A 25,313-nucleotide genomic window follows, 5' to 3' on the forward strand; every position below is an offset into this window, starting at 1 on the left:
GCAGTTTATCCCTTGTGCTATATTTTGTAACTACTCTAAGGATCCTATTTTATCTATCTTTTTTTTTTTTCCTTTACCCTCCCCCTCTGTGTAGAGGGCTGGTTACTCCCTCCAAGAGCTCTTCCACTTGTGCCGCAGTCAGATCATTCAGCAGCGGACATTGGCATTACAGGTGCTAGGCCGTGTTGTGCAGAAGGTGAGTGACCTTTGTATGGAAGTTCTTCCTCCTAGTTAACACTGCTGGCAATATCAGGGCCCAGATTCTCTAATGCGATAAGTTCGCTTTGCACTGCTCAGGTAGCACAAAGTGGATGGATTCCAGCCAGAAGACACCAGCAGAAAATTCCCCCTATGAAGTAGAACCTGTCACGGGTGTGAAGCTGACAGAGCCAACTCCTGTATCATCTGTCCCTGCCACCTTGATAAAGGGGCAGGGTGTGTGTATGCACATGTCAAGTGTAGATCTGTGTGAATCCAAGTGGTATTGTGCTATAGGAGAACTGAGCCCCAGCTATCTCTAGAACAGGGGTCTCAAACACGCGGCCTGTGCGGTTATTTTCTGTGGCCCGCCAGCTCCCCGTGGCACCCCCACCTCCCCAGAAGTTACCTAGAGCAGCTCTGGCCTGGCGCGCACTGGGGGCAGGGCAGTCTCCCTCCCTGCCCTGCCCCTGCGCTGCTCTGGGAAGCAGCCAGGACCTGGGGGAGGGGAGGGGGCGGACACAGGGGTCTGTGTGTTGCCCTGGTTGCTCCTCCAGGTACCTCCTCCGAAGCTCCCATTGCCCAGGAACGGGGAACCGCGGCCAATGGAAGCTTCAGGGGAGGTACCTGGAGGAGCGGCCGAGGCAACACACAGACCCCTGTGCCGCCGCCCCCCGGGTCCTGGCTGCTTCCCAGAGCGGTGTGGGGGAGGGCAGGCAGGCAGGGAGGGAGCCTGCTCTGCCCCTGGTACGCGCTGGGCCGGACCCGCCCCTCCTGCAGCCGAAACCCCTGCCCTGCTGCACCCCACACCCCTACTGCACCCCGACCCCCTGCCTTAAGCCCCATGCTGCACCCTTCCTGCACCCCAACCCCCTGCCCTGAGCCCCCTCCTGCACCCCAACCCCCTGCCCTGAGCTGCCTGCCCCACCCTGCATCCCAACCCCCTGCCCTGAGCCCCCTGCTGCACCCCTCCTGCACCCCCTGGGGGCAGGGAGGGGGGCGGAGTTGGGGTGGGGATTTCAGGGAAGGGGTTGGAATGGGGGCAGGGAAGGGGTGGGAAGAGGCGGGGCAGGGGCAGAGCCTCACGAAAGGGGTGGAGTGGGGCGGGGCCGGGGCAGCGGTTAGGGGGTGGGATGGGGCAGCGGTGCGGCCCTCGGGCCAATGAACTAGTCCTTACATGGCCCTCGTGGTCATTTGAGTTTGAGACCCCTGGGCTAGAAGAAGATGCTCAAAAGTGCTGTTCCGCAGTGTCACAGACATTGCATATTTGGTGGCTCCATGGTTTCATCTGACTAGGGCTGTCAAGCGATTAAAAAAATTAATTGTGATTAATCACCCAATTAAACAATAAGAGAAGACCATTTATTTAAATATTTTTGGGTGTTTTCGACATTTTCAAATATATTGATTTCAATTACAACACCGAATACAAAGTGCACAGTGCTCACTTTATATTTATTTTTGATTACAAGTATTTGCACTGTAAAAAAACCAGAAATAGTGTTTTTCAGTTCACACATACTCTAGTGCAATTTCTTTATCATGAAAGATGAACTTAAAAATGTAGAATTATGTACAAAAAAAACTGCACTCAAAAATAAAACAAAAAATTTTAGAACCTGCAAGTCCACTCAGTCCTACTTCTTGTTCAACCAGTCACTCAGACAAACAAGTTTGTTTACATTTTCAGGAGATAATACTGCCTGGTTCTTGTTTACAGTGTCGCTTGACAGTGAGAACATGCGTTCTCTGTTGTAGCTGGAATCGCAAGATATTTATGTGCCAGATGCACTAAAGATTCATATGTCCCTTTATGCTTCAACCACCATTCCAGGGGACATGCATCCATGCTGATGATGGGTTCTGCTTGTTAACCATCCAAAGCAGTGCAGACCGTCGTGTGCTCATTTTCATTATCTGAGTCAGATGCCACCAGCAGAAGGTTGATTTTCTTTTTTGGTGGTTTGGGTTCTGTAGTTTCTGCATCAGAGTGTTACTCTTTTAAGACTTCTGAAAGCATGCTCCACACCTCGTCCCGCTCAGATTTTGGAAGGTACTTCAGATTCTTAAATCTTGGGTCGAGTGCTGTAGCTAGCCTTAGAAATCTCACATTGGTACCTTCTTTGCATTTTGTGAAATCTGCAGTGAAAGTGTTCTTAAAATGAACAACGTCCTGGGTCATAGAGACTGCCATAACATGAAATATATGGCAGAATGCGGGTAAAACAGAGCAGGGGACAGACAATTCTCCCCCAAGGAGTTCAATCACAAATTTAATTAACACATTATTTTTTTAACAAGCGTCGTCAGCACGGAAGCATGTCCTCTGGAATGGTGGCCGAAGCATGAAGGGGCATACAAATGTTTAGCATATCTGGCACATAAATACCTTGCAATGCTGGCTACAAAAGTGCCCTGCAAATGCCTGTTCTCACTTTCTGGTGACATTGTAAATAAGAAGAGGGCAGCATTATCTCTTGTAAATGCAAACAAACTTGTTTGTGTTAGCTACTGGCTGAACAAGAAGTAGGACTGAGTGGACTTGTAGGCTCTGAGGTTTTACATTGTTTTGTTTTTGAGTGCAATTATGTAACAAAAAAATCTACATTTGTAAGTTGCACTTTCACGACAAAGAGATTGCACTTCAGTACTTGTATGAGGTGAATTGAAAAATACTATCTTTTGTTATTTTTACAGTTCAAGTATTTGTAACAAAAATAATATACACTATGATTTCAGTTACAACACAGAATACAATATATATGAAAATGTAGAAAAACATCCAAAATACTTAATACATTTCAATTGGTATTCTATTGTTTAACAGTGCAATTAAAACTGCGATTAATCGCGATTAATTTTTTTGAGTTAATCATGTGAGTTAACTGTGATTAATCTACAGTCTTATATCTGACATAAGCGATTTTATTACACTTCCTCTTCCGTTGGCTGAGCCAGCTCTGTGACATGCTTGTTCTTATAGCAGGTGAGAATAAACCATCCTGCTCCTAAAGCAATGCACCAGCAACAGTGGCAGAATGAATTGTCTGCCTCAGTGGAAAGGAGCATAACTTCCTACCTGGCTCACAGGGAAAGTACTGCAGGGGATGTCAGCAATGAATGATGCAGAGAGGACTTAATGTGAAGAACTTTGTGGGCTGGGGTGAGGATCAGGAGTTTGGTCCAGAATTAAAAAGTCTGACCTCTGAGGTGAGGGAAGGGGAGCCATTCACATACAGAAAACAAAAGGAAAAGAATAGAAACCAAGGGATGAAGTGTCTTCCTACTCCTGCTGTACTTGCTTTTCACTCTCCCTGCCCCACATATTGATAGGGTTAGTGCAGTGGGGCTAGACCACAGTGGGAGAGCCTTAGTTCAGCTATAGGGATAGTTTGTCATGCTTAAATAGGAAATGAATTGTGATCCCTCAAACTAAGTGTGAAATCTCAGCAAATGGCAGAATGGCATGAGGAACGTGGGACTGTTCCCTTCTAGTGGAGGTACAAAAGGAGTATTCTGGGGGGACTGTGGGTCGTGAAGCTGCAAGCAGTCTGGTGTTCATGATGTGCACGGCCTTCCTCATGGATCCCCGTGTGTTTGCAGTGTAATTGCTCCTGTATGTTTATCCCATTGGGGCATGTTGGTGACCCTCCTGTGGAGAGAGGGGGAGGTTCAAAAGAAGCCGTGGCAGGTTGTTAGTTGGAAACATTCCCAAAGTGCAGAGCATTGTGGGTATCTGAACTCAATATGGCCCTACTGAATTTCTCTGCGTTGTGCATGTCCATTGGAGTCCAGGATGCCTGTTGGATTCCCTTTTTAATTGGTTCTAAAGTCTCCTCATGGGCAACTGCTAGGGTCATTCTGGAGTTAATCAGCTTTGGATTAAATAGTGTAAAAATGTGTAGCCACTATGTAATGTTCCAGTCTTGCCATGCAGCTCCCATTGGACAGGGTGGTCCATAGTTGTCACTGACCAAACACAGCTTTCTTAGCTGCTTTACATTTAACATAGGCAACAGCAAGTGTGGTGCATGTTAATACACACCTGGCTTTAATGGGGTGACTCTGTTGATGCTGAGGATGTGGGTGGCATTTCTTTCAGGCCAAGGCTGGGGAGTTTGCCTCCTCCCTGAAGGGTAGTGTCCTGCGCTTGCTGCTCGATGCTGGATTCCTCTTCTTGTTGCGCTTCTCCTTGGATGATACGGTGGATAATGTCATTGCGGCATCTGTCTGGGCTCTCCATGCACTGCTGGTGTCCCCTGAAGATGAGGTGAGAGAGAGGTGCTGGGTGTAATACCGATTTGGGTGTGGGAATCAGAAGGAAGGGACCTATTAAATCATTTGGATCAAGCTATATGGTGGTCAGTGTCCTGTTATTCTCCACAGAACACTATTTTCATGCTTTGTTCAGTCTCACTGTAAGCAGTAGGGCTTCCATCACTCCTTTTCCTTGGCCTAGTTACTCTTAATAGATCTCACTGTTCAGAATTTGTTCCTGCTGTTCAGACTAACTCTGCCTTGCCCTAAATTCATCTCAGGGCTGCTGAACTTCTCTCCCTTTTTTGGTGTTCATGTACACTGTATTATTTCACAGTCCCATTTTCAAGCTATATGTATTTAGTTCTTTTAATCTGACCTCTTACATCTGTGGTTTCCAGCCCTTTATTGTGGTGCCTCCTTTCCAGCCAGTGGACTGGCAGCTGGATGCTCTCCCCCTCATGCCTTATACCAGCACAGTTGCCGCCCTCACTCCATAGATCTGTCCATTTTCTCTGATTCCCTCTCTTGTGCTCTTTTGCTGTTTTCTTGGTCTTGTTTCTTCTTCTTTCCTGCCTGTGTCCCTCTTTTCACCAGAAGACTACATGTCTTTTTTGAGGTGCAGATATCACTGATAGCTCTCTCAGGCAAAGACCCACATGCCCTCCTGGCTGGGCTTAGCCCTGCAGAAGGAGCATGGGTGAGCCCTGCTGCCTGAATCTGCAGCCTTTTGACCAGGAGCTGCTCCCCTGGGGGGCTGCAGTCGGACTGCCGCTGAAGTAGGCAAGGAAAGCAGATAGCTTTCAAGCAGTCCCCTGCAACTTCCTCCAATCACAGGAGCATAGTCACAGTGGGGGAGGGGAGGTGAATGGAGGTTTATGTAGCTTTCCCTGTTCTACTGTTCCTTTCCTCTGCTCCATCATCCCTTGGTCTAATTATGCTCTCCTGGGTGGGCCCTGCTTCCTGCATTGGAAACAGTGCCATAAACCAATCCTTCCAGCCTCTTAATGATTTTTTTCTCTGACTCCCTTTTGAATTGTCTGCATGTTTCTGGTAACTAGGTGTCCAGAGCAAAATGGAGTAGTCAAGGTGTTCTCTGCTGGAGCCATAAAGAAGGAATGTTGCCTTCTTGACTTGTGGTGTGATGTCTTTGCATATGCAAGGCCAGAAACTCTACCAACAATTGCACTATAAAGGCATCTGTCTGTGTTGTGATTTCTCATTTTGAACATCCTCAGTGTGTCACTCATGTTATCAGGCTTCAGAGGGTGGCTCCAGACCTACGGGGGAAGGATGGTCTTGTGTGTAGAGCTCTGGACTGGGCATCTGCCATTGTGTCCTTGGCTCTGCCACAGACACGTGGCGTGATCTTTGGCAAGTCTCACAGCCTCAGGCTTCCTGTGTCAAATGGGGATAAACAATACTGCCTTGTCTCACCGGGATGTTTGGAGGCTCCATTTATTAATAATTGTCAAGCACTCTGAGATCATTAGCTGGATGATAATTTACATGTGCAAAGTACTTTTTATCCAAGGGGAATGCTCCACAAATATGTCATCATTAACTTATCTCACCTTCGTCTGTGCATGACCTCACTCTTGAGGAGTACTCCGGCTTTTCCAGGTATGCCTAGTTTCTGCCTAGTTAAGGGTCTGTTAATACTTCTGTTATCTCTATTATAATTTCAGGGCTTTATCATTCTAGACTAAATGTTCCCGTCATCCATAAATTAGGTCTTGCCAAAGGGAGGCAAGGGTGACTTATTTCTATTAATTATTTGAAGACTGAAATAATCTATGTAGAGTTTGACTTCTAGATTTAAAACAGTGGATCCCAATTTCAGGGCTTCGAGCTGGAATCCCAGCCTTCTCTCTCAGCCCTTGACTTCATAATTTACCCTTCATCTTGTCAGCATTGCTTTTTGTGCCTAATAATAGTTCAAACTTCTATAGCACCTTTCATCCAAGATTGTTCGAGAACTTTACAAGCGTTAACTAAGCCGCACGACACCCTTGTGTGGCAGGCAGCTAGTAGAATAATTGTTTTACTGATTGGCAGACCAAGTGATAAGTTTAAAGGGACTCTGTCAAGTAGTTGAAGCCTCAAATTTAGTTTTCATTTAAAAAAATAAAATAAGTTTTTTCTGCAGTTAAAAACATTCACTGGAAAACAGGTCTGGTTTGGATGGAAACATTTCTCTGAAGTGGTGGAAGCTCAAATATTTACAGCCTTGTTCTAGAGCAGGAGAACCTGAATGTGAAATGGGATAGAAACAAAAGTAAAGCTGTCTAGTCTATATGTTCATTGTCCAAGCTGAGAAAGATGCAAAAAGTAAACAAAGTTTAATATAGAGGAAAATGGATAACACTTATTTTAACATACTTTTTAACTCGAGTGCACCTCTAAGTAACCCATTTGAGATCAACAGTGAGCCAGTGGTAGAAACCAAAATAGAACCCAAGAATATTGTCTTCCAGGTAACCACTAGATAAACAGTTATTACCCATTCTGCATATCTGTTCAGAATGCTTTTGTCTCAGTGGAATTTGGACCAGTCTGAGGTTGGCAACATCCCCAGGTCCTTTTAGCTTAGACTTGGGCTTTGTGAATACACCATGGTTTCTTGTTCCCATTTTGGGCTGCATTGGCTTGTAATCAAAAGCATTTTTAAAATGCTTCCCTTTTCACCCTCCCTTTGCTACAATTTATGTATGTGCTTTTCTTTTCCTCACAGGAGTATCTTGACCAGACTTTCTCATGGTACCAGGGGATGGCTGTGTTCCCCTTCACCCCCAACAGTGAAGAGGAGGAGGAGGAAGAGGAAGAATTGACTCTAATGGAAAAGAAACCACGGAAAAAATCAAAGGATGAAAACAAGCCAGATCCAGATGTGGCCCGGTATGATGTCATAAAGGTAAACCCATAGCTGTGTCTGGAATCTCGCCAGCAAAACCATATTTGCATGAAGGCTGTATGTGCTGTTAAAGCTAGCTAGATGGACCTGTACATTGAAATTCCAGTTTGATTTCTGGAACATTGGTGACCTTGATGTCACCATCATTTATGGGATGTCACTTAAGTGAGACCACCTAATAATTCATCCACCTCCCTCTTATATTTGCATCTTGCAATTAAACCCTTATAACTTTAATGTGAATTCTGCATGCACTTTTGTTCATCCTTGTCCCACTGATATGAGACCTAGAAACACAGTCATTTTTGTTATCTCAGAGCCAACCTTCTAGGTAATGATAGTATGGCCACCATTACTCACTGTGGTATATAAATCCTCAGTTATAGCATTTTGACCCACGTGCTTAAGGCTGTCACCATGTTACTCCGTTTCCCTGGGATACTCCAGGTGAATAGCTCAGGGGTAGCTAGATCTCTGTTCTACTCAGAGATACTGGCAGTGTGTTTAAAGGAGTAGCAACCGAGACCTGAATCAAAGCAGAGGAGAACTCAGCTTGTGGTGCTGAATGAAAAGTTTGTCATTCTCAGATCAGTATAACTGCCAAATCCTGCTGATGTGATTGTTGTCCTCAAGTAGTGTTATGACTAATCTGAACTAACATGAATTTTTGTGAATTAATGAACAGATGCTCACAAGATGTTAGCTACAACCTTAATCCAAAAATGAACCCAGCAGAAACAGGCTGGTGACATTAGAGGAAATGCTGTTTGCGATCCAACAGTTACTAAATAATAAAGTATCTGGTCTTAACAATATTTCATCAAAACTGCTCAAGAGTGGAGTTTCAGCTTTTAGTTGTCTTAAAAGTTTGGGAAACCAGTCACATTCCAGAAGATTGGAAAAGGGGCTGCTTCATCTCCTTTTAAAAAAAGGACAGCGATCAGCTTGTACAAAATGAGAGACAACCAGTGTAGTTTCCATACTGGTCAGTCCCTGCTATATATACTTTGTGGAATGTTATTGAAAAACGACTAGAGTGACAAGAGGAAGTTCAGATTGTGTTTATAGATTCTGCGGCCACTCTTGACTCAGTGCATCCATCAGCACTGAGGGTACTGCTATGCTAGTATGGGATGCCTCAGGATATAGTGTGCCTAGTGGTGGAGTTGTACCACAATATGTTTAGATGTATGAGAGTCAACAGTTGTATTAGTTTGATTTTTCCGTAGAATAAGGGGTGTGCCAGGTGTGCGTTTGCTCCCCAACTTTATTTACTGTTCTAATAGACTGTCTGGCCTCAACCAGCTTTGTCGTCAAAGTAGGAGGTCTGAAATTTTAAAGATTCATCTTTAGAAGGTCTCGTATGTGGATGATGATGCCCTACTTGGAGAGAGTACTGACCGACTACAGTTAATGCTGGAAGAGCTGCGAAAAACTGATGAATCTATGGATTTAAGACCAATGGTGATAAAACCAAAGCTATGCATGCCTCCTATAAAACAGAAATGAATGACCTGCCGACACCGCATGTAGAAGGCCGTGACATTGAATGGTTGAATTGTTTTATCTATCCAGGTAGTTGGTTGACAGCAGAAGGTTCTATAACCAAAGAAGTCATACGTTTGATCGGTCTTGTGTCAGTGGCATTTTAATATCTTCAGAAGTCTGTTTGGCTGGATGCATGTCTTTGTGACAACTAAGATAGGAGTGTTCAACATGATACCGATGAGCAGAAACATGGCTGTTAAAAACAGCTGAGGAGAGGAAACTAAACTGTTTTCAATGCCAATAATTATGGCAGCTTCTTAAAATCCGTTGATTTGATTTTTTGTAACGAACTAGGAGATACTTAAACAATCCCAGCAAGTTGCAGGCTTGCACTAGTTGGGAACAAGATGACTACAGTGGTAGGGTCATATCCAACGTGCATAAGAAGGGGTATGCTTTTACAGAACGTTTATAGAGTGCGGTCGCAAGAAGTAGAGCATAAGGATGACCATGAATGAAGTTGGAAGGTGCAATTTTGAGGGATTTAAGAAGGCTATATCCTCCCATACTGACTCTTATCAAAGGAAGAAGGTTTGCAAGGGACCTTTCAAGATACAGGTCCATGGCTATGTCATAGCCATATGAATCTTCTGCTTCTTTGAAATTCAATTCCCTCTATTTTTATTGCAAGTGCATTTTATATTAAATGCCAGAACAGATCACCAAGGTGTTACCATAAAACATGAGTAGTAAATCCACATGTTTTTGGAAATGCCTGCTTTCCAGGTCCAAAAATGAATGTCACTTGACTTTCAGATTCTGTTCCCTCCTTTGACACTGACTCTGATCTCCCACTATTTAACCCTAAAAAAGTCACCTAATCTTTCTGGCATTAACTGTTGTCATAAAAATAAAGGGAAGGGTAACCACCTTTCGGTATATAGTGCTATAAAATCCCTCCTGGCCAGCGGCAAAACCCTTTCACCTGTAAAGGGTTAAGAAGCTAAAATAACCTTGCTGGCACCTGACCAAAATGACCAATGAGGAGACAAGATACTTTCAAACCGGGATGGGCAGGAAACAAAGGGTTCGTCTGTCTGGGTGATACATTTGCCAGGAACAGATCAGGAATGCAGTCTCAGAACTTCTGTTAGTTAGTAAGTAAACTAGCTAGAAATGCGTTAATTTCCTTTTGTTTAATGGCTGGTAAAATAAGCTGTGCTGGATGGAATGTATATTCCTGTTTTTGTGTCTTTTTGTAACTTAAGGTTTTGCGTAGAGGGATTCTCTATGTTTTGAATCTGATTACCCTGTAAGGTATTTACCATCCTGATTTTACAGAGGTGATTCTTTTACCTTTTCTTCAATTAAAATTCTTCTTTTAAGAACCTGATTGATTTTTCATTGTTCTTAAGATCCAAGGGTTTGGGTCTGTGTTCACCTGTACAAATTGGTGAGGATTTTTAATCAAGCCTTCCCCAGGAAAGAGGGTGTAGGGCTTGGGGGGATATTTTGGGGGAAGACATCTCCAAGTGGGCTCTTTCCCTGTTCTTTGTTTAACACGCTTGGTGGTGGCAGCATACAGTTCAAGGACAAGGCAAAGTTTGTACCTTGGGGAAGTTTTTAAACTAAGCTGGTAAGAATAAGCTTAGGGGGTCTTTCATGCAGGTCCCCACATCTGTACCCTAGAGTTCAGAGTGGGGAAGGAACCTTGACAACTGTCCATTCTCAGTTTCTGGTACTGGACACTGCCAGAGACAGGATACTGAACTAGATGGGGATCAGTGGCCAGTTTCAGCAAAGGTGGGAGAACCCGTACAGGCACATTATTTCATAATTGTCTATTATGGTGGAAATGGTCTTCCTATCCCCTGTCAGTCAGTAGTTGTCTTATGTGCTGAAGCATGTGGGTTTGGATCCCTCATACACTGGTCTGATCCCATATGGAAGTTCGGTTGCTCTTTCTCTCTCTCTCCCAACTTATACTTGTTTGTCTTCGCACTAGCAGCTCTGAGTGGAGAGTTCTCCCGTTAAAACAAAGGATGGTTTTCAATCCTGTTCTTATAAATAGACACCTATTTTACAGGGCTTTCTTTCCAGCAGCTGTAGCATGAACACTGTGTATAGAGCTAATGTTAGGAACATGATGGGTTTGTTTTTGTTTTCTTTGTCTTGCAGGGGCTTCTGAAGACTCAGTTTCTTCATCGGCTGAGGTACATCCTTGAGGTGGTGCGACCTGTCCCCGCTGTAGTTCTGGACATCTTGGATATTCTCACCCGGGTGGCAAGGCACTCCTCTGAAGCATGCAGTCAGGTACCCACCTTTGCAGGCGGTTAGAGAGAAGGGGGCAATGGGTGAGGAGGGGGAATGGTGAGGAAGAAGATGGAGAAATGGAGAGGGGATAGGGAGGCTCAGTATTGTTGTGCTACTTGCTCCTGCTGACAATCAAACTGCCGGAGTTGCGTTCCTGCCCTGAGAGTCAATGTCTGTGTTGCTTGCTTTTGTACAGCTCCTGGCCTGTCCTCGGCTGATTGACACCATCGTTAGAGAGTTTCTCCCTATCCAGTGGGATCCCCGGGTAGCTGAGCCAGGGCACTTGCTCACCAGCCTCCATGGAGTTGCGTGTGCCACCGCCATGAAGTTAATCAGAGTCCTGGCATCTGGGGGGAGGAATGCAACAGCCAGACTGGTAAGCAGTATGATTCAGCATGGCCTTTCTGGTCACAATGGGCGGAAGTGGAAGCCCTGGTTTTAATATGCCTTGGTTTCTAAATAAAGGGAGGGAATTAACTAGAGATGGGTCTGAGCTGCAGATTTGGACCCAGAGTTCATGTGGAGGGAAGGGTTCTGATTTGGATCCATCTCTGGAATGAAGAAAAGCAGCTGGCTTCCAAACACTTAAATATTAGCAGTGTAACTCCCAGCCCCTCCATCTCTGTGTCTCTCAGCTGTATGCTGCCAAATGCATATGTTCTACGTAGTTTGATTGACTGTTAAGAGGCGTCCCTGAAGGTCAGACAATCCTCTTAGGAGGCCAAGAGTGTGTGTTGGGAAAGTGCTGGCAGCATCTCTGTAGAGGTGCCCTCTTACAACTGTTCCACCCAAGAAGGTACCAGGTGCTTTCTCACACACCTCCTTGAGTCCATTACTTAATGAAACCATAAAGAGGATGAATACTGCCTTCAGAAATAGTCGTTCTTCCTTTATGCTATCCCTGCTCATCAAACTGATGACCTCACTTCCAACAACCAATCAGAAAAACAGATGAAGTCAGTTATGCCAGGCAGTGTGTGAAGTCAGCATGGCTGGCAGGTACCTGTCATAATACAGCAGGCACCTCCTGGAGTTTTCAATTCAGTATTTATAGAGGCTCCTAATAGATTGATGTCCAAGAAACTAAATTAAAACCTGAAGGTTTCCAAGAGAGCAAGAGCCCATTATCAAATAAAGCACCTGAACAGATATGAGACACCCCGTTTTGAAAGAGGAAAACCTATTGAACAATCACCAAATATCAAAAATTAGGTCACTCTTTTATATTAAGGTTCCATTTATAAATGGCTTATAAAGGATTAGTAGGCTTTTAATAAAAGGTTAATCAGTAGTTATAGAATGTTAGAGTCCCACAATGGGTTGCTTATAACATGTTTGTAACATGCTTGTAACATTTATTGATCATTTAGTAAACCCTTATAAATGGAACCTTAATGTAACACAAACTAAACCGATCACTTTGAATGTTACAGTGAGCTGTATGATTATAAAGGAGAGTTTAGAATGGGTTGAAATAAAATTAGCATTGCACACATTAAATGAACAAGAAACTGGCTAACTGATAGGTCTCAAAATGTAATTGTAAACAGGGAATCGTCATAGAATGATGTATTTCTAGTGGGGTTCTACAGGGATTGGTTGTTGGCCCTATGCTATTTAACATTTTGATCAGTGACCTGGAAAAAAAACACAAAATAATCACTGAGAAAATTTGCAGATATGACATAATTGGGGGAGCTGGAAATAATGAAGAGGACAGGCCACTGATACAGTGATCAGCATCACTGAATGGTAACCTGGGCACAAGCAAACAATATGTGTTTTAATATGGCTAAATGTAAATGTATACATCTAGGAACCAAGATTGGGGGCCATCTTTACAGAATGGGGGACCTGTCCTGAGAGGCAGTGACTCTGAAAAAGATTTTGAGATCATGGTGGATAATCAGCTGAATCATAGAATCAGCTCCTAGTGTGACGGGATTAATGCAGTCCTTGGATACTTAAATGAGTGAATCGAGTAAGAGCGGAGAGGTTATTTTACCTTTATATTTGGCACCAGTGCATCTGCTGCTCGAATACTGTGTCCAGTTCTGGTGCCCACAATTCAAGGAAGATGCTGATGATAAATTAGAGAGGGTACAGAAGGGCCATGAGAATGATCAAAGGATTAGAAAACATGCCTTATAGTGACAGACTCAGAAATTGGATCTATTTAGTTTAAAGAGGAGATTAATGGGTAATTTGATTACAGTATGTAGGTGGGAAACAAATATTTGATAATGGGCTTTTCAATCAAGCAGTGAAAGGTATAACATGGTCCTGTGGCTGGAAGTTGAAGCTAGACAAATTCAGACTGGTAATACGGCATTCATTTTTAACGGTGAGGGTAATTAACCATTGAAACAGAGAGTATTGGTAGATTCCCCATCACCAGTAACTTTTAAATCAAGATTGGATGTTTTTTGAAAAGGTCGTTCTCAGAATTATTTTGGGGAAGTTTTATGACTTTTGTGTTATAGGGGATATCAGACTAGATGATCACAATAGTCCCTTAGTCCCTTCTGGCCTTCGAATCTATGAATGGAGGCTGCAGCTGCATGAGGCTTTAGTGAGAAGGCCCAAAGAAGACACACATCTTACTTCTTTATTTGTCTGCTTATTCTTTCCAGCTTAATAAATTTGAGCTGAAGAGTCGGCTGAGTCGGTTTATAGCTGAAGATCCTCGGGACCTGCCTCTCTGCAGGGAGGAAGCCATAAGGCTGAGCACTGAGGCTTTCCGGCTGTGGGCTGTGGCTGCTGGCTACGGTCAGTCCTGTGATCTGTACAGGTATGGCCCAAACCTGGAGAAATGGGGACTCAGTGTCTGTGTAATGAAGAGAATGAGCTGCCTGTTCCAGGGCAGGTAATTGCAGGGATCTATGGAGCCTCCCCAGGGTGCTGTAAAACCTAGCTTCCATTGATTTCTATGTTGTGATCTTAACTTCTTCTGTCCTTTCATGATCTCCCTCATTTAAATGAGCATTAGCACCAGCATCGTGCTGCTCCTTCTCCACACAACAAGAAATTCCCACTCTCCCAGCAGTTCACGACTGGATTCAGCTCTTTCATATAACATGGGTGGCCTATGCATTCATGACCTCCAGGCTCAGTTGTTGCAACACACCTAGGAATGAACCCGACATCTGTAAGAAAGCTCTGAATGGTCCAACAAGCAGCAGCATGCCTGCTAAACGACACAGGCTAAATGTTAGTGGGCTGGGTCCAGGCTACAATCTTCTTCTGATAACTGTACTATCCTGCAATCATAGACTTGTTTCCCAGAGGAATGCGGTTAGTAGGAGGGGAGGACAGAGCTTTTTCAGTGGCAGGGCTTTGGCTGTCGAGCTCCCTTTCAGAAGAGATTAGGGTGATGGGAAATTTCGCTGTCTTCAGGCGGGAGACTTGTTGCTTCATAATAGTGCTTCCACAACATCCATCCCCCAATACTCCAAACCCGCTGACTAAGATCAGGACGTTTAGGATTATCTTTTAAAAAAAAAATCTTAATGCCAAGGAGTAGTTGGGAGAGAAACCGAAGAGGATTCCTTAAAGCTGCATGTCTGTACTTATGTTACTCTGGGCGGGTGATTGAATGTTAGAGCAGTGAGTGTGGTATAAATACTTTGTTATGCTAGGGCACTGCCCTGTCTATCAGGAAGAGCTTTGCACTAATTGAACATTCCCTTTTTGCTGAGCTTGGAATGACATTCTCCTGGTTTTGTGTTTTTACTCGTCCTCCCCATCCCACCCCCGTCACAAACTGCAGGGATCTCTACCCCGTGCTGGTGAAGATTCTCCAGTCCCTGCCCCACTTGCTAAGTGATTGCCAGGAAAACCCCACATTTCCACTTTCCATCCAGCGAGCTACAGCTGTGGTCACCCTGCTGACCCACGTGACTCAAACAGCTGGCTGCACGGCAGAGCTGCAGGCCCGGCTTAGCAGGTAGGCCTGTCACTTTCTGTCAGCTGTGGTTTTAAAGGAACACTGTCTAGTTCTCTCCAGGGCATTGTTTGCAGTACCCGCGCAGAAGCATGAATGTAGAATGGCCTACCCTCCCATTTTGTTTAACCTTCACTTTAGATAGGTCATGTTTGGAGCCTAAACTATGTGATAGTGTCCTCTTAATAGTCCTGTTTTCCAGAGGTACCATCAGTGTGCCCAACAGTGTGTAATACATAGAAGAAAGCAGGATCCCTGTCCCAAAGATGTTCCTGGGTTTTGTAGAAATTCTGCAAAAGGACACGTGTTTTGAGAGTAGATGAAGTAGTTATCTAGTGCATTGGGTGTGACATAAGGGGGAACAAGACAGTGACTAGAGATGGGGATATACGTGGAGATTAGAGTCAGAGTTGATCTATCCTGTACCTGGTACTTCTGTGTAATGAAAGTTGTGGTCAACTGAATTTAAAAAGTGCATCATTGAAGCGCTTTCCCAGGAACACTAGTTTCTCCCATTGAGGACCTGGCTATTGTCCTCCCATCACTCCACTGGTGAGAGTGCTGCTCATGCATCCTGAAGGTCACCTGTGCAGGAGTGGTTAAAAGATAAGAAACAAAGGGTAGGAATAAATGGTCAATTTTCACAATTGAGAGAGGTAAATAGTGGTGTCCCCCAGGGGTCTGTACTGGTAGCAGTCCTATTCAACATATTCATAAATGATCTGGAAAAAAGGGATAAACAGTGAGGTGGCAAAATTTGCAGATGATACAAAATTACTCAAGATAGTTAAATCCCAGGCAGACTGCGAAGAGCTACAAAAGGATCTCTCAAAACTGGGTGACTGGCCAACAAAATGGCAGATGAAATTCAATGTTGATAAATGCAAAGTAATGCACATTGGAAAACATAATCCCAACTATACACATAAAATGATGGGGTCTAAATTAGCTATTATCACTTAAGAAAGAGATCTTGGAGTCATTGTAGATTGTTCTGTGAAAACATCCACTCAATGTGTGGCAGCAGTCAAAAAAGCTAACAGAATGTTGGGAGTCGTTAAGAAAGAGATAGATAATAAGGCTCAAAATATCACATTGCCTCTATATAAATCCATGGTACGCCAACATCTTGAATACTGTGTGCAGATGTGGTCGCCCCATCTCAAAAAAGATGTATTGGAATTGGAAAAGGTTCAGAAAAAGGTAACAAAAATGATTAGGGGTATGGATTGGCTTCCGTATGAGGAGAGATTAATAAGATTGGTACTTTTCACCTTGGAAAAGAGATGACTAAGCGGGGAATATGATAGAGGTCTATAAAACCATGACTGGTGTGGAGAAAGTAAATAAGGAAGTGTTATTTACTCCTCCTCATAACACAAGAACTAGGGGGCACCAAATGAAATTAATAGGCAGCAAGTTTAAAACAAACAAAAGGAAGTATTTCTTCACACAACACACAGTCAACCTCTGGAACTCTTTGCTAGAGGATGTTGTGAAGGCCAAGACTATAACAGAGTTCAAAAAAGAACTAGATAAATTCATGGAGGATAGGTCCATCAATGGCTATTAGCCAGGATGGTCAGGGATTGTGTCCCCTAGCTTTTGTTTGCCGGAAGCTGGGAATGGGTGACAGGGGCTGGAACACTTGATGATTACCTGTTCTGTTCATTCCCTCTGGGGCCCCTGGCGTTGGCCACTGTGGGAAAACAGGATACTGGGCTAGATGGACCTTGGTCTGACCCAGTATGGCTGTTACGTTCTTAAGTGAATTCCCATGGTGGTGCTGGTCAGCTGTAGTTTAAAAAGTAACACTTGAGGACTGGTGAAGGGAAATGGGCATCATTAATAAAGCAGCCTTTGGTTCTCCATAAAATGCCACTCAAATAAACCTATTCCATGGTGGTTTTATTTTTAATGAAAAGCAAGTTTTTATGCCTCTTTTGGATTCCCTTTGATTGCTCCCTGTAAGGGTTGGAGATTCAGTTGCAACAGCTTGCATTAGTGTATGTGAGAACCAGGCACTTGATGAGCAGTAACAAAGTGAAACTGACCTGCCTCATTTCATTGTCCAAACCAGTGGTTCTCAACCTATTTACCATTGTGGGCTGCATCCAATACTACTTCTATGGCCCTGAGGATGTCACATGGGCCGCAGCCCCTTGCTGATTGGGCCACAAGCAGCCCGTGAGAAGCAGGTTGAGAATCGCTGGTCCAGACTGAGTGAGGTGCAGAAAGTGAATGGTGGAAAGCAAATTAGATTTTAGAAATTCCTTCGCCTTTCAGAATTTCTGAGTGACAGAGAGATGTGAGAAAAAGATATATGAATTTTAACTTGACAATGACATGAGTATTCTTGTTTGCAAATTCCATAGATATAAAACACCTCACTTCAAGACCATATCAAAATTCCTCAGGGGGAATGAGCTAAACCTTTTACTACATTCCTCACTGCTGCTACTCATCTCCCTCCTGCCCAGCCCAGTTTTTTGCAGTGAGGATTGTTCCATGAGCTAGCAATGCATTCTGCCATTCTTCTGTGTCTATTTGCCACAGCTCTCCCTTATTTTTACTGAATATCAGACTATTACTGTCTGTCTCCTCCCCCTTATTTCTATGAGGATGAATGGGAGTAAATAGCTAAATCTCATAGTGGGAAAAAAATTAATAATGGGAATCCCCAGGGAATCAATATTGAGTCCAGTGTCTTAATATTTATTACTGCTGTAGAGGAGGAGTAGACAGCGAAGCACTAGAATTTCCTGAAGATGCTTGGTTGGAAGAGAGCAAGGAGCTCCAGAGTGAGCTACCCAAATTGGGCGATTGGGTCAGCATGGCAGATAAATTTAAAGTAGATAAGTAGAAGGGAATGCAGGTAGGGGCAGTACGATCAGGTGAGAATATTAACACATACTGGTACGTTCTGAATTAGCTGGAGCCCCTTAAGAGAGATCTGAAGTTGTTACAGATCATTCGACGAAGGCATCTGCTCAAGGCGCACCAGCAGTTAAAAAGCTGCTAGTAAAGGGACAGACACACATAATGTTGGTACTGTGTACGTCCATGAGGCAGATTGGGCAGGTTTGTGGTGGCTCTGAGCCAGTACCTTGCCCTAGTGTCTGCCAGTCTTTAAGACTGCACATTGCTGGAAAGTATTTTTAGCTGTGATGATTCATGGATAAGATTCTTGTTGAGAAATTCCCCTTTGACATATCATCCTTCTGTTACGTTGCAGCAGTGGTCCAGGGGATGGAGAGCAGATTCCTCCTCCACCAGTCACCTGGAATCAGGTGTCAGGCCTGAGACCCTTCCTGGAGACCAGTCTGAGGAGGTCTGTCCAGGAGATATCCCGGCTGGAAACCTGGCAAGCTCTCCAGCCTCTTACAACAACATACATCATCTACTTAGGGGTTTACTACAGTGTTTGCAGCCAACAGGTAAGGCCTGTTAAAGAACCAGGACATCCTTCCATGTCACCTGCCTGTGTGTTTTCTTCCTAACTCCTGAATTCCAAGCAAGGCTTGAAACGAGAGCAAGTTAGAAGGAAATGTAGCTGACAGCATGTTGAGGACTATACATTGATCGCCAGTCCTTAAATCCAGGCTGGACAGCCTTTAAACTGCAGGCGACCATTGGCTGAACTGCCAATGTCCTTCACATTCAGCAGTGCCCACAATCCTGTTTTCCCTGTGACTGAGTGTCATCCCATCAGTATTTGGAGTATAGGAACAATGAAGTTGAGTGTATTTGCTGCCCAAAGGGCATTTGAGGTAAAGTTCTGTAATGACAGGGAGAGGAACCCAATAACTGGCATGGTACATGACCATCTTTAAAGTGAATTTTCTGAAATGTGTCAAGCCTCAAAATACATCAGCCTGACATCTTGCATTTATTCACAGAAAAAGTATCAGACAGGCAGCCACAGTGTAAGCATCCTGTGCACTGCCCCACCAAAAGGTCTCAGCCCTGACCTGGAAGAAATATCCCTTAAGAGTGTGGGATAATTTGGTATCTCTGGCCAGTCAGTCTTTTCTGCCCCCTCTGAGAGTACCCGAAACATGTGCACTGTAGTGCCAGTTCAAGTGATGTGGAGACTTGTCCGCTAGGAAGTGGATGGAGACCTCCAGCTCACTTCAAATAGGCCACCAAATAGCCAAAAGATGCTGACTGTCAGTCGCTACAAACTTGGGGGTGGATCTGAACTGGTGGCATTAGTGTTTGATGTCTCTAACACTCATTGCCAGACATTTATGCCATCCAGTCCTCCTCGGATATTTAGAATCATTTTTATTTTTTTTAGAATCTTGAATTCTAATTCTAGAATGTTTTTTTCCCTTTAAGAATAAAGAAAATTATGTGTAAGACCCTGCCAGTACAAAGATTACTTATCCCCAATAATGTTCTTGTGGTTAGATGACATGAAAAAATATGCAAAATATTAATTGGCTGGTATGAAAATCTGTCTCTGTTGTTGTCACAGTTCATGGCAGTTGCACCTTTACTTTCTCCCTCTGTGGTGTAGCAAGGGCACCTCTTCTGGCTCCCTAGACAGTGCCTCTCTTGGAGGGAGATGTGTCTCTTTCTCCCTTCTGACCAGGGTATTTCCAGACTGCGCAGTCCCCTGACTATACTATGATATCCCCCACAAAAGACAGGCTGCCTATGCAGACTTCTTTTGCCTTCTCTTTAGAGACAGTAGACAGCGTAATTGACAGTTATCAGTTACCACACAGATCTTTTTAAGCAAGCACATTTTATTCTTAAGGTAAAAGCATTACAGAGAAAACATACAGAAAACAATAAAAGAACCTATACACATGCTAATAAGCTTACCGGAGATCACTCCAACAACAAGGCCTCTGACAAGTCAGCAGAGCTTCAAACCCCTGCACAGGACTCTTCCTGTAGCTTCAGGTTCGTAAGGCTCTTTGCTCAGAAGAAGAACCCTCATGACTCTGAGAGTTACTGAGTTATCTGGTTTGGGCCTTTGAAGAGACCGTGAATAGGTAATCAACTAAACAATGGTTTTCTGCTCAAGGTGCAGCTTCAAAAGGATGGATTTTGAGGTGGGTCATTTGCATTCCCTTGACCTCCGGTGTTTTCTAGACAATGCACTTCATGCATATTGTCCCCAAAAGTCCTTTGAAGTCCCCAGTACTTCCCAGAAATTGCATGAATCCTGTGTTCCTCCATAAGAAGTTCTATATAGTCCACAGTAGTACAGAAATATTTGCATTTTTAATACAATGGACTCTTCAAATACTTAAATCCATAAGGTTTGTCTGGGATATTGCAGGATATTGTCATATCTGTCACAGTAATAATCATACAGTGGTGACTATCATGGCTTCCTTATGCCGTGCCCATTAGAAGGCACAGAACTGAGGTGTGCATCTCCACTTCACTGAATAATCGGCTGAGTCTCTTTCTGGAGAGGGATTTAGTTTGTTCTTTGTGGGGTGACTGCATTCTGGTGAGGTGAAGGAGATGCAAAATTCTCTGCAATGCTTCTTTCATCTCAAGTGTTCTTTATTGAGGGCAGGAGAAAAAGAAAGGTCCCCTAAAGGCCCTGCGTTGGGAGTGTAAAATGCTATCATGTGCATTGCTCATCTAGGATGATGTTTGGCCATACTGGGAACTGTTCAGTCTCCGAGGCTAAACTGATCTCCTTGTGTGCTGCTGATTCTCTTGAAGTCTTTGATAACACTGCACTAAACTACCCACCTTTAAATAACAGGGCAGTTACATTAGATCTTGTGTTGTAATTGTAGTCCTTCAGTCCTGGAACAGACAACATAGTTTTGTATAAGTGTGTTTAATGGAAAGGTTAGCACAGTGGGGTCTCTCATTGGTGTAGTGGGAGGCTTATCTACCTGTAGCAACTTACTGTAACCCATGGTATTATCGCTAAGCAAAAATCTGTGTGTATAGGGCAAAGAGCTATTTTAAACAAAAGGGGGGGGAAGGGAGATAAATATAGCTGTCTCTTCCCCAAGAATAGTTTGTTCTCTTCATTTGAATGTCTTCAGACATGCCCTTCTTTTCAATGATTTCTGCAGCCATCACTAAATCCAATTGATTGCCTGGAGGAAGTGGAGCGTTTGACGTCTGAGGTGCTGCTGCCTCTCCTCAGCCAGCCTGCCATGCACAGCATGTGGGATCTGCTCAGGTAAAACCACTCCAAGCCAGACTGCAGCTGCAGCTTGACAAGTCAGGTGCAGTCCCATTTCTGACCTGTTTGAGCAAGGAGAGGTGCAGTTGTGTGACTGAGAACGTTTCTTATAAAAATAAAGAAACCCCCTAGCATGTGCCTCGAATATGTGAAAAGTGTAGTTTTAAGAGCATTACAAAGTCCTACTCTGCTGAAAGTGCAGAGCTTAGCAATTCTGTGTCATGAATGTGCCCTTGTGATCCATTAGTTTGGAAGGTGGGTGATGTGCAAACAGCTTTCTTAAACCAAATTCTACAGATGAAGATTTATTTTAAAGGGACAAGAGAATGCTGAAGCGCTCACTTCCCACACACCAGAGATGTGTGAGGAGGCACTCAGAAAAATCCAGCATGTTTTCCAATTCCTGTTTTCTACATAGGGCTGGCTTCCTCAGTCTTTGTGGGTAGGATTTTCTTTGACAATCTGGGTCACGCTTACCTATGGAAAAATGTTAGTCTGTTTGGGTATCTATGGCCCAGTAGTTCTGAATGCACAACATCAGAGATCGGGTTTTGTGCTCTTTGTTCCTGGACTCTCTGAAGAGTTCAACATAAGATTGGAATCCATTAGAACCAGCATGTTACATTATTTGGTATTGAAGTACTGCCTAACAGCTCCAGTTAGGGCCCCATATTGCTAGGTATTGTATACGCATGCAATCCCTGTGATATTCCATTTGGCTACAGTTTATTGTATGGGTGTTTCTGAGATGTGGGATTCTATCTGCAACTTACCACCAAAGCTCTCAGTGAAATGAGTGCCCATGATCTGATCTGCATGTCTCTCTTCACACAGGCCATGCTCTGCTCTATGCAATCCCCTGTCCTGTTCCCCAGCACCAGAGTCTCTCCCCAGCATTGTATCTTTGAGTTGCACTGGAAGGAAACCCCTGATGAGTTTAGCTGGTTCCAAGTCACCCTTCCCCTTCCTCACTGCCCTCCTCTTCCTCATCAACAACGTCACCCATATCCACAAAGGGCTGGTCAGCAAGGTGAGTGTTGGCTTCTGGCTATGAATGCTGCATGAGTGCTAGTCCAGCAAGGGGGTAGGAACTGCACACATGATTCAAGGGTAATAGTGTCGGGTAACTTATGCTGAACAATAGTTTCGTTTTGCTGAAGAGAAAACAAAGTAGCAAGTGGCGAGGAGTCCCCTCTCTATTCAGATCCTGTGAGACGACACCTCCAATACCGTGTTCAGTCGTGGGATCCTTGCTACCCGAAGGGCTTAGAGATACTAGAAATAACTCAGTGAAAAAATGATCAAAGTGCTCAAAGGATTGATTTATAGGAAAAGATCAGAACAGATAAATATTTATAGTTCAGCTAAGTGATGGCTAAGGTGCGGGATATACCTGAACATTTGAAAAATCTAAACACCATGGAGTAGGAGTAGAGAATAATTCTTTTGGGTTGTCAAAGGAGATAAAACTGGAGTAATGGGAAGAAATTAAACAAAGAGACGCTAAGGATGGGTATCAAGAAAACCTTTCTGCCAGCTAAGCGACTACATTATGGAATAATCTCCTTAAAGAAGCAGAAGTGCATGGCCAGAGACATCTAAAAGTAGACTAAAGCACTGGAGAATATATTGTGTTGAGATTTACTCTGTATTAGCTCCCTGTGGATGAACTATGTGACCTAATAGGTTTCTTCTGACTCTGATTTCTGTGAATGAAAAGATAGTGGCAGTGAGTAAATTCAAATGCATGTAAGCCCGCGATGACAGAAACCCCTTTGTACTTTGTACTTTGCTGGAGAGAAAATGACTGATACAGGCCCTCCTCAAATCTGCTTTCTGGCCTTCTGCTAAAGTGACTTTGCTTGAACCTGGGCAGCTGCATCCTCCTCATATAACAGAAGCCACGTAAACCACTGTGCTGATTTTCCCCATGTGCCGCCTTTTGAAGCACTGTGGGATCTGGTACAGATGATTCTGGTGTTCACACTAGGAGGCCTGGTTGTGATTGGATGTATGCAAGGTAAAGAAGTCAAAAGACTGGGAATATCTGAAGTAGAGCCTCTCACTGCAGTGGAGAGGAGGGAGGTTTCATCAGGTCATCTGAGTGCATATGAATACTATTGTCTGAAGAAGCCTCTGTGGGGGATGAGGTGACACATACGGGAGAGGATTCTCTCCCTGAGTGGGTTGTTGTTAATGGTATTTGCCTCCATTTCTGGTTCTACAGTATACCTCTGTGCTAGACTTCAAAGGTCTGAAGGACTACCTGCTCCAGAGCTGGCCCACCAGACCTCCCTCCATAACCCCTTCATCTGCCTGGATCCTGCGGCATGAATACCATCTGCAGTACTTTGTGCTAGCATTGGCTCAGAAAATGGTAATCCCCTAGCACCTCAATCATTCTTACCCCGACAGCTAGCCTCAGCTGTGGCTCCCTTACCAGCTGACATACCAGGCAGGCAACTGATTCTTGAATCAGCTGGTCTTTGTCTTGCCTCTGACTGCCCAACTCACCTACTACCAAAACTATCATAATTTTACAGTTACTTATACAGAGCCTTCGATCCCAAATCACTTTGCAGGCTGTAACTACAGGAATCCTTTCACCCACTATTGAAAGACAGCTGCTTCTGGACTTGAACACCAGAGGCTGTTTTATTAAAGTACAGAAACACTACCTAAAGATTTAGGACAAAAAAGGAAGGAAAACTATCTCCATATGAAAACTGCCTGTTCCCATGCTCTGACTCAACATCTAATACCCCTCTGGTCCACTGATGCCCCCAGGCCAGCTAACTGCCCCTCTGACTCATTGTAACTGCCTCCTTGAGACATGCTGCAATGTTCTCATCTGTTGGGTTTTTGTTTCCTGTGCAGGCAGGCACTTGTCCGGATTACGCCCAGCATGCCTCGCTTCATCACTGTGTTGCCATGGCATTGTTAAGCCGTCTGTTGCCAGGGAGTGAGCATCTGGCTCATGAGCTCCTTTTGGGTCTCGCCTTTAATCCAGAATTCATTCCGTAAGCTTTGCATTTTTTTCCCTTAAGAAGCTCATTCCTTGCCTGTAGTTTGGGATGTGGGAAATCTCTTGGAAAAGAAGGGAAAAAATGGATTTTTACATTAGATCGTAGTTACGATTTTCAGCCTTTATGGGTGTGACTACACTGCAATTAAAAACCCACAGCCCGTGCCAGCTGACTATGGCTAAGGGGCTGTTGAATTGCAGTGTACACATTCAGGCTTGGGCTAGCACCCAACCTCTAGGTCAGGGCCGGCTCCAGGCACCAGCTTTCCAAGCAGGTGCTTGGGGCGGCATTTAGAATGGGGGGGCAGTCCATGTCCCGCTGCAGCAATTCGGCGGCAGCTCTTCCTGCTGTGGCGGCTTGCGGCGGTGGCAATTCGGCGGTGACTGCTTGGGGCGGCAAAATTGGTAGAGCCGCCCCTGCTCTAGGTGGGAAGGTCCCAGAGCTTGGGCTACAGCCCAAGCCCGGACGTCTACCCCATAGTTAAACAGCCCCTTAGCCTGAGCCCCAGGAGCCCCGGTCAGCTGGCAGGGAGCAGCAACGGGTGTCTAACTGCAGTGTAGACATGGCCTGAGTGAAAACAGACACCATAGTGCATTCCCCTGCAACATGACCTCCTGGTGAAGGCTGGAGGCATGACCTTCAGGTTTCTCTCCAGCACACTGGTAATGAGAGAGACATGATGGTTTGCTTTCCCCCTCCTGTTAGTGGCAGGTGTCCTTCCATCCCCATCTAGTGGTCTCACCTTCCTGACAGCAACAAGGTACCAATGCCGAGTCAAGATTTGGTAAGATCTGTGAAGCAGATGGAAATCTTGCCCACTTCTGTTCTCTGCCCCCTATTGGAAGACCTCTTTAAATCTCCCTTTCACCGTTAACGTTTAGCTACCTGCACAATTTGCTCCAGTATGGTAAAGCTGAAGGTTTAAGAGGTAACCACAGATATTTTCTACTTCAAACTAGTGGAGACTGAGCATTATAGATGTGAGGCTTTCAGTGTTTGGCA

The 25,313-nt window shown here is 44.4% G+C and overlaps 1 protein-coding gene across 11 annotated transcripts in view; it reads left to right on the top strand.

The window, feature by feature from the left end:
• The window catches only part of RPAP1 (RNA polymerase II associated protein 1), a 53,816-nt gene that overhangs the window by 22,781 nt on the left and 5,722 nt on the right, over positions 1-25,313 (top strand). For 8 of the 11 annotated variants that reach the window (XM_043548077.1, XM_043548075.1, XM_043548078.1 and 5 more), the window contains 12 exons: positions 95-196; positions 4,301-4,468; positions 7,190-7,369; positions 11,036-11,170; positions 11,367-11,546; positions 13,804-13,961; positions 14,940-15,116; positions 18,349-18,550; positions 21,173-21,282; positions 22,120-22,315; positions 23,513-23,662; positions 24,163-24,305. In XM_043548077.1, the coding sequence (XP_043404012.1) occupies positions 95-196; positions 4,301-4,468; positions 7,190-7,369; positions 11,036-11,170; positions 11,367-11,546; positions 13,804-13,961; positions 14,940-15,116; positions 18,349-18,550; positions 21,173-21,282; positions 22,120-22,315; positions 23,513-23,662; positions 24,163-24,305 (1,901 nt within the window). The remainder of the gene's footprint in view (positions 1-94; positions 197-4,300; positions 4,469-7,189; positions 7,370-11,035; positions 11,171-11,366; positions 11,547-13,803; positions 13,962-14,939; positions 15,117-18,348; positions 18,551-21,172; positions 21,283-22,119; positions 22,316-23,512; positions 23,663-24,162; positions 24,306-25,313) is intronic. The other 3 variants (XM_043548074.1, XM_043548076.1, XM_037900441.2) reach the window with 1 other exon arrangement.

This window comes from Chelonia mydas, chromosome 6 (assembly GCF_015237465.2).
Source record: "Chelonia mydas isolate rCheMyd1 chromosome 6, rCheMyd1.pri.v2, whole genome shotgun sequence".
NCBI classification, from domain to species: domain Eukaryota; kingdom Metazoa; phylum Chordata; order Testudines; family Cheloniidae; genus Chelonia; species Chelonia mydas.